At 38.8% G+C, this 13,360-nt stretch overlaps 2 protein-coding genes across 2 annotated transcripts; both read right to left on the bottom strand.

Moving 5' to 3' along the window:
* Positions 1-4,520: 4,520 nt before the first annotated feature.
* LOC109219026 (craniofacial development protein 2-like) lies at positions 4,521-5,042 on the bottom strand. Its single transcript, XM_019383426.1, has one exon. The coding sequence runs from the start codon at positions 5,040-5,042 to the stop codon at positions 4,521-4,523; it is 522 nt and encodes a 173-aa protein (XP_019238971.1).
* Positions 5,043-9,337: 4,295 nt separating this feature from the next.
* On the bottom strand, positions 9,338-12,673 carry LOC109219028 (ribosomal RNA-processing protein 17). The gene is made up of 4 exons (XM_019383429.1): positions 12,477-12,673; positions 12,284-12,389; positions 10,908-11,031; positions 9,338-9,858 (listed from the first exon to the last, which is right to left on the bottom strand). The coding sequence occupies exons 1-4, from the start codon at positions 12,596-12,598 to the stop codon at positions 9,602-9,604; spliced, it is 609 nt and encodes a 202-aa protein (XP_019238974.1). The 5' UTR covers positions 12,599-12,673; the 3' UTR covers positions 9,338-9,601.
* Between the last annotated feature and the right edge of the window lie 687 nt (positions 12,674-13,360).

Genomic DNA, 13,360 nt, shown 5'->3' on the forward strand with positions numbered 1-13,360 from the left:
GAGGCTAGATTATTGGGCACAAACTTGGTTCAGGATGCTTTGGAGAAGTTTAAGGTGATTCAAGAAAGACTCCATACAACCCAGTCCAGACAGAAAAGTTATGCGGACCGGAAGGTTCGTGATATTTCCTACATGGTTGGAGAGCGGGTCTTGCTTCGGGTTTCGCTTATGAAGAGCGTTATGAGATTTGGGAAGAAAGGGAAGTTGAGTCCGAGGTTTATTGGTCCTTTTGAGATATTGTGACATGTTGGGGAGGTTGATTATGATCTTGCCTTACCTCCCAGCTTGGCAGGAGTTCATCTGGTATTTCATGTTTCGATGCTCCGGAGGTATCATGGTGATCCGTTGCACGTGTTGGATTTAGTTCAGTCCAGTTGGACAAGGATCTGTCTTACATTGAGGAGCCAGTGGCGGTATTGNGGTAGTAGATGAAACTCACTGATTTGAACAATTTTTAGCTCGACACTAAAGAATTAAGGACAAAGATGCTCATTTTGCACTTCGTAATGCATTAATAGATCATTTATGAGAGTACACTAGAGGTGGAAGTTGAATATTTATGTAGTATTTAACCTGAATTTTACCATAATATAATATGTATTTAATTATCTTATATCTCAATAATTTCACTTTTATATCCGTGTGTATATATATATATATATATATATATATATATATATATATATATATATATATATATATATTTGCTTACAAATTATATTATTTAAAAACTTATGGTATAAAATAATTTAATTAAATTATATGTGATGAATATATAAAAAAGAAAAAAGATAGAATTTCTTTAATAGAATAAAAAAATAAAATTAAAATAAAAGAATAATAATATAATATTGGAGAGAGAGAGAGAAGAATATAAACGGAAAATTCTTTTTTGGAGTAAAAAATAGAGTAATGGTTGGAGTAACTTTACTCCATTTTGGAGTTCACTCTATTTTGGAGGAGAAAATGGAGGCAAGGGCTGGAGATGGCTTGAGCACTTGTTGTCCTATTACAGTAAACTATATTAAAACACATAATAATATACCCGAATTATTTTGAAAATTCTTTTTTACGCATAATAATATACCGAATTATTTTGAAAATTTATTTTTCGGAGCACTTGTTGACCCGTTTCTATTACAGTAAACTATATTAAAACACATAATAATATACTTACGATGTAAATGTTGCTCTAATGTAACAAAACTAACTCCTACTATAACATGACTGCCCAAAAAGGTAACTTATAAAAATGAAGAAAAAAAGTGACTAGAGATGGCAATGGAGCGGGCGGGCGGTTGCGGAGCGGGTTGAACCTTAACCCGCAAAGATTTCAACCCGTCCCTCCCCTCCCCACATAACAAGTTTTTCTATTTTCAACCCCCCCCCCCGTCCCCGTCCCCGNNTTTACCCCAACCCCCCCCCCTCCCCGCATAAACCTGTCCTGCACCGCCCCGGGAGGTAAATATTTTTCTAACTTGAGACGTCATTCATCTTCATTCTTTTGATATTTTTTTAAAAAGAATTTAGCTTTAGACCGTGAATTGCTAATTAATATACTCAATTTTTCTCTTCTCTAACATTTATTTTTGCATTGTATATAGAATATAGTATATATGCTTAGAGAGAAACCTTTATATGCACTATTTCTGTTATTTTTCTTACACTGGAATGATTTTAGCTTTGGCTCCGAAATTTATGATCCTAGAATTTAATTAGCTTGCAGGCTTCAAACTCTTATATTAAAACTAGGCAATAATAGCCCGTGCCAGCACGGGTCCAATAATGTAGAAACTGAAACTTCGTATTTTTTGATAAACTTCTTTTGTTATAGACCTTAGATAAATTGAGACCAAAATAGAGAAATTTTGACGATAACGGAAAAACAAAGAGCAGAAATAAGAGAAAAAGAAAGAAAGCATAGAGAATGAAGAGGGAGAAAGCAACTTCCATAAGTGAGAGAACTGGAGCTTCTAGCATGCATCATCAATTATTAGAAATTATCAAGATGAAGCTATCTAGTTTAATTTTATTTTTCTAATCTTAAAAAGAAAATTGAAGGTTCAATCGAAGGTTAGGATAGAAATTAGATTAACAACGACAACAACGACCCAATGAAATTCCACTAATGGGGTCTGGGGAGAGTAGTGTATACACAGACCTTACCCCTACCCCAAAATAGAGAGGTTTTTTCCGAAAGATCATTGGCTCAAGAGGACAAAAAGAAGACAAACAGACAATAGGAGACAATATCAGTATTACCGCAAATAATCATAAGAAAAATAGGAACAACATGAAATCCACAAGAAAGATGCAAAGCAAAAGCAATAACTAGTAAATAGGTCCAGCACTGAAAAGCGAAATAGTAAGACACGACATTTTCACTAGCTATCTAGACAAAAATCCTACCAAACTAGTCTAACAACGGTACGAAGTAAGGCAAGACTCAACTACCTCCTAACCTACAACTCTAATACTCGACCTCCACATCTTCCTATCAAATGCCATGTCCTTAGAAATCTGAAGCCTCGCCATGTCCTGCCTGATCACCTCTTCCCAATACTTCTTAGGCCGCCCTCTACCTCTTCTCGTGCCCTCAACTACCAGTCGCTCACACCTCCTTACCGGAGCATCTGGGCTTCTCCTCTGTACATGCCCGAACCATCTGAGCCTCGCTTCCCGCATCTTGTCATCAATGGAGGTCACGCACACCTTCTCCCGAATATCATAATTCCTAATCTTGTCCATCCTGGTGTGCCCGCACATCTACCTCAATATCCTCATTTCTGCTACTTTCATCTTCTGGATATGTGAGTTCTTAACAAGCCAACACTCAGTCCCGTACATCATGGCCGGTCTAACCACCGCTTTATATAGCTTACCTTTGAGTATCGGTGGCACTCTCTTGCTCCAGATGCTAATCTCCATTTCATCTATCCTACCCCAATACGGTGTGTGACATCCTCGTCGATCTCCCCTCCCCCCTGGATAACCGACCCAAGGTTCATGAAGCTGCCTCTACCCGGGATGACATGTGAATCAAGCCTCACATCTTTACCCACTTCCCTCGTCTCAGCATGAACTTACACTCCAAGTATTTCGTCTTCGTCCTGCTCAACTTGAAGCCTTTAGACTCAAGAGCCTGTCTCAAAACCTCCAGCCTCTCGCTAACATAGGTTCGCGACTGATCAATCAGATATGTCATCGTCAAATAGAATGCACTATGGTACCTCCCTTGAATATGGTGTGTTAGCGCGTCCATCACCAGGGCGAATAAGAACGGACTGAGCGCAGAGCCTTGGTGTAATCCCATAACAACCGGAAAATGCTCAGAGTCGCTTCCAACTGTCCTTACCCGAGTATTAGCCACATCATACATGTCCTTAATCGCCATAATGTAGGGAACCGACACGCCTTTTGCCTCCAAGAATCTCCAGAGAACTTCTCTAGGAACCTTGTCATATGCTTTCTCTAGGTCAATAAACACCATGTGCATGTCCTTCTTCCTATCTCTGTATTGTTCCACCAACCACCTAACAAGGTGTATAGCTTCTGTAGTAGAACGACCCGTCATGAACCCGAACTGGTTGTCGGATACAGACACCGAAATCCTCACCCTCGCTTTAACCACCCTCTCCCACACTTTCATGGTGTGACTCAGTAATTTGATACCCCTATAATTGTTACAACTCTGGATATCACCTTTGTTCTTATACAATGGAACCATCGTACTCCACCTCCACTCATCCGGCATCCGCTTTGCCTTAAAAATAACATTGAACAACCAAGTCAACCACTCCAAACCTGCTCTCCCCACACACTTCCAAAATTCTACCGGAATCTCGTCAGGCCCGGTCGCTCTGCCCCTACTCATCTTACTCATAGCTCTCACGACCTCCTCAACCTTGATGCGCCTGCAGTACCCAAAGTCACGGTGACTCTCAGAATGCTCCAATTCACCTAGCACAATATCTCGATCCCCTTCTTCATTCAGAAGTTTATGAAAGTAAGTATGTCATCTCCTCTTAATCTGGGAATCTTCCATCAATATCTACAATAGTCGTCCTTGATGCATCTCACTTGGTCCAAATCCTGATCCTTCCTCTCTCTCAACTTGGCCAGCCGGAATAACTTCTTCTCCCCACCTTTTTCCCCTAGTTCCTCGTACATACGACCATAAGCCGCAGTATTAGCCTCTGTGACTGCCAGCTTAGCTTCCTTTCTAGCTACCTTATACCTCTCCATTCACACTCGCCTCTCCTCCTCACCTTTGCTCCCCACTAACTTCAGGTACGCCGCCTTTTTCACTTCCACCTTACCTTGGACCACTTCATTTCACCACCAGTCTCTTTTGTGACTGCCAGAGACGCCCGTCGAGACCCCTAACACCTCTCTCGCAGCCTCCCTTATACAGTTTGCTGTCATAGACCACATAGTGCTCGCGTCACCACTGCTCCTCCAAGCTCCCATAGCCGACAACCGCCCTCCAACTCTTGGGCTTTATCCTTAGTTAAGGCTCCCTACCTGATTCTCGGTCTTCCTCGAGCATACCTGTTCCTTCTCTTTAACATAATACCAATGTCCATCACCAAGAGTCTATGCTGCATCGCGAGTATCTCTCTTCGAATCGCCTTGCAATCCTTGCATAACCCTCTGTCACACCTCCTGAGGAGGAGATAGTCAATTTGAGTCTTCGCCACCGCATTTCGAAAAGTGACCAAATGCTCATCCCTCTTCGGAAAGGTAGAGTTCTCAATCACTAACCCAAAAGCCTTAGCGAAGTCCAATAACGAGGTACCTCCTCCGTTCATCTCCCCAAAACCGAAGCCTCCATGCACCTCGCCATAACCACCTGTGGTCGACCCAATATAACCATTGAAATCCCCTTCTATGAATAGCTTCTCAGCAGGCGAAACCTGGCGCACAATCTCATCTAACCCCTCCCAGAAATGTCGTTTAACCTCTTCATCTGGGCTCGCATGCGGCGGATAGGCGCTAACAACGTTTAGAGTGCACTCTCCAATCACCAACTTAATAATCATCAATCTATCATTCACTCATCTAACCTCAACCACAGACTCTCTAAGTTCCCTGTCCACCAAGATACCCACTCCATTCTTACCTTTCTCGACTCCTGAGTACCAAAATTTAAACCCGTCCGTGTCCCTCACCCTCGACCCTACCCACCTTGTCTCTTGGACACACGCTATATTGACCCTCCTCTTCTGGAGGATCTTTGCAAACTCTATTGACTTTCCCGTCAATGTACCTACGTTTCATGACCCAATTCTCAACCACTGGACACCCGTGTTCCTTTACCTCCCTAGCCTCCCGACCCGCCCCCTAACCTCTGCCCTACCTCCCGCCTTACCACCCGCTCCCCCCGAGGACATGACCTCACTCAACCATCCCAGACCACAACCACTATACCTATGGCAGACTAAGGGGAAACACTAACACACACAAGGCAACAGACCAAACTAGAAGAATACAAGTTGCAACTACGGGGACACTAATACGGTGAATAAAATAATATGGACTAAGACCACAACAACTTAACTAAGTATAAATTAAAGACTCAGGATCAGCAAGATATGTGAAACTAAATACCCTAGACACTACGAATAGGGCCGGGAGCAAATACAAAAGGTCTAAACAATACAAGTGAAATCAAATAATTAAATGATCTAAGCAAATAAACCACTACTATTCAATACTAGTATAGAACACACTACGAACAATGAAACAAATTTAAACAAAGTGTGTCTAAGACAAAGTGCAATGAGACATGAACATAGAACCTGGTACCGTCGACGGAGACGGTAGGGCTGGTGGTGGTCGTCGAAGAACTGGCCGAAGTTATTGGGTAATGAATCACCTGGCTTGAAGACAGGTCTGGTCTGCGTTTGACCACGGCACTGCAAACAGGCCTGAAACCTGACTGTGGTTGTTCCCACTTGCCGTCGACTGTCCGTAGAAATTAGATTAACCATCTCAAGAATTGAGGTCCCATAAAGGAATAAACTTCTTTTGTTGTAGACCTTAGATAAATTGAGACAAAAATAGAGAAATTTTGACGATAATGGAGAAATAAAGAGCAGAATAAGAGGAAAAGCAAAAAAAGCATAGAGAATGAAGAGGGAGAAAGTAGCTTCCATAAGTGAGAGAACTAGAGCTTCTAGCATGCATCATCAATTATTATAAATTATCAAGATGAAGTTATCTAGTTTAACTTTATTTTTCTAATCTTAAAAAGAAAATTGAAGGTTCAATTGAAGGTTAGGATAGAAATTAGATTAACCATCTCAAGAATTGAGGTCCCATAAAAAAATATGATCAAGGTAAGCTCATGAAATTGCATCACAATAGAAGAAGGGCGTAGCTTTTAGCTACCATTAGCGAACAGGAAAACGGGGTGTAGAATTGAAAAAGAAAAACACCTAGGTTAACACTTGCTTACCTTTCCTATGTGATAGGCCCTCCAATTCTCTGTACAAAGAGATGATACTCCTTTCGGCGTACAATAAGTGACCAATTTGCTTTTTTATTTTGGTCCAAAATAAGTGTCCATTTATATAATAAAAAAATTCAATTTATTTTTCCAAAATTACTCTTATGTATGTATTCTTAAAAAGTCATTTACTCCTCACATTTGAGAAGAGAAGTAAGTGCTACTATAACTATGGTGCAACATTTAATGAAGGGTAGTTTACTCACACTAACTATTTTCGTCTAGAATTTAGTATTTTCTTAATGGGTGTGTCCAAAAAAAATTGATCACTTATTATGGACCGAAGGGAGTATTGATTGTAATGGCATCTTCTTCACTTGAAAATTGACTGAAACCAGTCTTCCTCGTCATCATAGTCCCTATTAAGCGTTGGAGGACAGAACATCTCAGCAAGAATAGCACATTTTCAGGGGAACAATCCATCGAGAAGTATCGAAGAGGAATACAAGTATACAACTGATGCGGTGGCTGTTCAACTTTGGTTCGGAGGACACGTTGTGTTAGCTATTGAATAAACTCCAAATAACCCTTTGATACAAATTTAATGCCAATAAGCTCACACGTCGAAACCGGGAGCTCTTCTAATATATAGAAAAATAGTGAGAATACATATTTGTTTTGCGAAACTTTCTTTTCCCTCAAAAGTACTTTGGGGAAGTTACATATTTAAGATTCTAGATTATTATCATAAGATTTGTAATCTTTAGTAGCTACGTACAAAAAATTGTTTGTGCAAGAATTAAATGTGTGTAAGATAAGCTTTCAGCTTCATATCCTTAGCTACTTAGCTTGATCTAATATGCTACACGCAACAAACCCGCAACTAAATCGGCAGCAGCCCAGGCATAGACCGAATTAGGGGCCTAAACTCTTGAGTAGATTGCCCGTGGAAAGGAGCTTACTCCAAGGTCTGACGCCGCCCGTGTAGGAGTTCGGGAAGGCCAGAAGTAAACAAAGAGCGGTAGAAGAGAATAAAGTGTTGCGCCCATCCTTTTCTTTCGTAGTTGGGGCAAAGCCTTATTTACCAAGCTCGGGACTAGAGGAGCATTTTTGAAATTTGAAGTATCGCTTGTAATGTAATAAGGATGAAGTCTCATTCATATAGTAATGTCCCTAGCTTCCGCCCAATTTGAGACTAAGGCGGGTTTGGAACCCTGTCCTATCACCTTTATCAAATCCCAAGCTCTCTTCCTTAGTGCAACTGCCCTATTCCTACCTGCTTCCGGAGTTTGAATCTCAAGCTAGGGATCACCACTTCCTTTAGTAGAAGCCCCGATATGAAATAGCAATCGTTATAAATAGACTTTGAGATGCTTGAACAGCTGCAGCCTAGACTTTTCGTTAACTGGATCTCCTACCTCCACTGTTAATAAGAAGAAGACAGGTGGGAACGAGCGGAGCGAGAGCAAAGCGAGTTCCAGTGGTGGGTTGTCTTCCTGGTTCCATTGAAATCTTTTTCATGGTATGGAACTCACTTCATACCTGCAACAGAGTCAACGCTGCGTAATACGAGGTCTATTGCTTATGTCCGATTTGCTGAGGCTAGCTTGACTTCACTCACTTTAGAGAGAGAGAAAAAAAGAATAAGAAAGGAGCGTAGCAGCCAGAAAGAGAAAGACTGTAAAAAGCGGAAAATAGGCACACACTAGTTTAGAGTAGAAGGAGTGAAAGCCACTTGACTGTAAGGAGAGGAGCTCTAAGTTGGAATTCAATAGTCTAAGAAATGGTCATCTGTACGTAACCTGCAACCGCCCCCTCTAATAGTTTTTTAAAAATTTGAACTCGTCCCGCATAATCTTAAACCGGCCCGGCAACAGGTCAAACTCGTACCGCCCCGTTGTCATTCCTATAAGTGACTGCACTAGAAAGTAAATTCAGCTATTCCTCATTTCCTCTAGTTGTTCTTGACTGTTGGGGGAACAAGAAGTAAACATGGATTAAATTATCGACCTAACTCTCCTTGTTATACAAAAGACACGTGTAGCCAGTTTTATTATTCAGTGAGTTGTACCAAAAATAACTAGTCCACTAAAACATACATAAGAAGTTGTGAGATGTGTTATTTATTTAACTTTAGCTAATGATCTTGTCGCTGGGTGGCATTAAAATGAAAGAGTATAGACTTAACCAAAGGTCTCGATTGAGTACGAGCTCTAAGAATGAATTTTTGTTGCTATAAAGCGCTTTACCCTTTAATGAGTCGGATCAATTAAGACTCCGATATGCGCACCGAGCAGGTAGCCCAAAGAAAAAGGTGCCAAAGGTATAACATTTTGATCCAAGACTAATTAAAGGGGCATGTGAAGCTAATTGAGTTATGTAATAACAATCCTTTATGAACTACTCCTATTTAGTAATAACTTCATCTTCCCTTTTTGAGAAGCTTTCACCAATGATGAGAAAGACCCAAGATTTGAAAAAGAGATACCGTCGGTCTTGAATTTTGTCCCGCTTGCCCCATGGGCAGAACTTCAAGTTTAACAAGTTTTGTCCCCGCTTACCTCATAGGCAGAACTTCAAGTTTAACAAGTGTTGTGTCCCCGCTTGCTCATTTCATGTTTAACAAGTGTTACCCCTCATTGTCTCATGGACAACACTTTTAACTTTTAACCTTGAAGTTCCGGCGATGGGGCAAGCAGGGGTAAAAAGTTAAAGATCACCCCAAAAAGTATCATATTTCTGCAATTTTTTGCATAATTACAACGGTCCTGGTCCAATAATTCCCTGATGTACAAAAATTGACAACATTTAGCATGGCTCAAAACAGTAGCTGTGGTACCTTGCGTAAAAGAAATCCAAGTGTATCATGAAATTAGTAAGAATAAATCAAATGCAAGATCTTATAAATAATCAATTGACAAAATTAACTGCCCAGATTAATGATTTTGAAAAAACCTTAGTCATAACATAAGCAAGATACTAGAAAATACACGAACAACATTCGCATAATAAAAAAGGTGTCACTGGTTAGAGCATCTCTACAAGAGGGTGAGACATTTTTCTCTCTTTTTCATTAGGAGGTGAAGGGGATAGGGAAACAAAATTGCTACTGCTTCTTGTTCTCCTTTTCTTTTGAACTGAAAAGAGATTTCATGTGTGCTTCTTGTTCTTCTTTTTACCTTTCTTCTTATCTCTCTTATTCTGCGGCTTGGGCCGAGATCTCTTTTTTGCAACTTTCTTGAATGGTTTCTTCTTAATTACCGGAATGTTTTGTTTGCTGTTTTTACTTTCTCCATCATGTTGAAGCACAGCTAATGGTGGCCCTTGAGCTGGGAAGTCTTCTTCACGAGAGATCTCACTTGTTGTCACGATAACTTGCACATCACCATTGTCATATGTTGTAGTCCCTTTTTTAACAAGAAAGAAAAACCAATACACAGGTTAAGTTCCAAAATCTTCATCGTGCTAAAACTGCTAATTTAAGCCCCTACTGCTACATATATCCTTACTATCAAGTTAACTTTACGTTGTGATAGGAGGACAAACCCCTTACACAATACCAATATTTTTTTTGTTTCTCAGTCGCACATACCAGTAACTAATAGGAGTAGTGTTTTTTCAACCACCACTGTTAATAGTTGCACAAGAAAGATCCAAGAATACGGGAGCAAGCCTAACTCTCAGAAATTCCCAATGCTCAATGTCTAATATCTATTCAGTCACTTGACTATAATGCAGATATAATACATTCACTAAAGGCATATGCATCAATGATTATAATACAGAATTCTCATTTTCTGTATAGAGTGAAGTAAAGCAGCTATGTATATGATTCTATCATGTGATATCACAATGCAAGGAGAGCCAACGAAAGGTGCCTAGGTTTCAAATCCTTCCCCTTGCCACTGTGTTCTGCCTTTGATATCTTGCACAACATCTTAAGGTATTTACATTTAAGTTGATGACTATTAAAAGAAACCCTCCGCAATAGGAATCTGAGCTTTTCCGATGAGGGTGGGATTGTTCCCGAGGAGAGCTCTGGATAGAAGTCAGAAACAGATAAGTTTGCAGCTATGTTGCGGGGACTCTTCAAAATCCTTGGTGCTTTGACTACATCTATGACCGAGAAGTATAGATTGATTAGGTATTTGGTTTGATTTTGTGTGTTATATAAAGTATGAGAACGCTTTGCAAATCATACGAGATATATTATGCATAAAATATTAGGTATTTATAAAGAACTAAATTTTCTTAGTTTTAGTTCAATAACTTCAAGTAATCGAAGTATATACTTATATATGTCATAATATACATTTGTTGGCCGTATTCCACCACCTGTATCCGCGCTTTATTCCATACTCCCGAATCCTAAAATTTATGTGATGAAGAATCCGACCTCTAGATCCGCATCCGAGTCAGAGCAACATAGGTCTGCAGTAATGTCATTAGGAGATACCTGAGACTGTTGCATTAGGCTCATTTTCCTCTTCATCATCAAGTTCCTCATCAGGTTCATCAGCTGCAGCACCTGAATCAGGCGGAGCTCCACCAAAGATAGCAAATTCTCTTTCCTCCTTTCTCTGTAAAAGCAAGAGAAAAAGTAAGCTAAGCCGCCATGAGTATTCCGATTATATTAACACGGCTATTAGTAATAAAAGTAACAACTAATTTTATGATCACTTACTAACTGCACTGTTACGCTGGAAACAACTTTGATACTCACACAGTCAGGAGGACAAAAGGTATTAAGGCACTTTAGCCATAATCAAAAAATTAACAACCATTTGAATGATCACCATTATAAAGAAAGCAAATTCGAGGCAATCACTGAAACAGCCAGGAACTTCAAAAGCAATAAATATATTTAACCACGTGCTAATCTCAGGAAGAAAAAAGAAGTACAAAGAGTAAGTCAATTTTTAGAATGTCTTTGCACACACTGTTCCTATTATCTATTTCTAGGTGTTCTTGGCATTAAGAGTGGATATTTGTGTATACATGATTATCTAGTTGATGGGAAATGAGCACTCCCTAATTAACCTAGATTGCTTATTGACAAATCACCTTTAACTTAAGCATAAGACTACCACTACTCAACTTAAGAACTCAAGATAACGAAACAGATTATCCCTGTAAAGCAGTCGATCAATATCTGACCAACGTGGTAACATCATGTTTTTCCCATAAATATGAGCACATTTGACCGTGAGCTTGGAATTTTGAGTCACAAAAAGATGAAGGTGGAAACAGCCATTGTTAGGCTCCCGGTTAGGGGGGTCCTACCTACTAAACTACTGTAGTATTATTCAGTCTATTTCTGCCTTTCTTGAATGAGCCTCCTCAAATCTGCCATTTCGCAGAAAAAGAGAGCCCGAATCATTATAACTCACAATTTTGCTTGTTCAGCTGAAACCCCATTTTATTTTTCTAAAACCCTTGACATACATTTTGCTTTAGAAGCCATAAACAGAGGAATCAATATGCTTTTCAAAGTCATGCCATCTTATTCCCTAGTTTCACAATCTCCAACCACACAGAGGCACACAATACGCAATAACCATATGGGGAGTATATCCTAAAGTAAAACTTCTCATTTTTTTCAAAATTATCAAATTGTAAGATGGTCATTATCAGGACATCACTTTTTTAATTAATAGTAGTGTCCGAGCCATGTTACGCGCTATTCCACTAGGTACCTACTACCTCCCCCAGTTATCTGTACATCACTTCCAACCCATTTTGCTACTAGTTAATATTAAGTTTTTAATACTATCCGACTACTAAATTGCAATTAAAGCCAATGAATTCAAAAGGGTATGATAAAGATTGAACCTTTTTACGGGCCTCAATACGTTTCCTCCTATGGGCTTCTTCCAATTGCTGTTGTGCTTCTTTTCTCCTCTTCTTCTTTCTCTTATGAAAACCAGTCACAAAATCCCTACACCCCAAATTTTTCAAATTCAAATTAACAAATCAAACAACAAAGCATAGCACAAAAAGGAAAAAGTTCATAGAAGAAGGGTACTTGAGGTCTTTTTCATCAAAAGAGACAGTGAGAGATTTGTTCTTGAGGGCTCTTTTCTTGATATGTCTACCTCGTATCCTCGGATTGTGTCCTGATTCGTCTTCCACTAGATGTTCTTCCATGGCAGCTCTGTTAAACCTAAAACCCTTTCCACTGAAAAAATTGAAACCAAGTTTCTTTTTATTGGTCTATGGCTCTATTGCTTGATGGGGTTGTACCTTTAGCTTGCGAAATTTTCTACTATCTTTTTGTTGGTTCTTTTATATAACAAAGGTTTTTGTGGGAAAAAATGAAATGTCAATATTTATATATGGTCATCAAACTTTGTTTTTATAATAGTAAAGTCAAACATTTACTTTTTCGTTAAAATAATTAAATATTTTTTGCTATACATCAAAGTTAAAAAAATATTTTTACCATATTAAGAAAATCTATTTGTGAATTGCTGAGTTAATTTTTCAAATGGCTACCCAACTTAAATTTTTTCTACCCAAAATAGTAAATTTTTACTTTTTGTCATATTAAAATAAATAAACAAATTTTCCTGTAAAAATAAAGTTATAAAGTATTTCTATCATATTAAAAATAAAACTATTTGTGAATGGCTAAGTTAATTTTTCCATAGGTCACCAAACTTGAATTTGTTTCTACCAAAGATATTAAATTACTTTTTACCACTTCAATTTAAAATCATTAAAAAAATCTTAGTTATTTAAAAATAAAACTGATTGGGAATTCAAGTAGACATGTCTCAAACGAGCTAAAATGCCAAGATGTTTTTTTTTTTTTTTTTTGAACATAAGGAAGCATATATATTAATATTAATGAATCGACAAAGTCTTACATAAACACTACATATTCCCTAAGGAAATTACTATTGTTTT

The sequence above is a fragment of the Nicotiana attenuata genome, unplaced genomic scaffold (assembly GCF_001879085.1).
Source record: "Nicotiana attenuata strain UT unplaced genomic scaffold, NIATTr2, whole genome shotgun sequence".
Taxonomy (NCBI): domain Eukaryota; kingdom Viridiplantae; phylum Streptophyta; class Magnoliopsida; order Solanales; family Solanaceae; genus Nicotiana; species Nicotiana attenuata.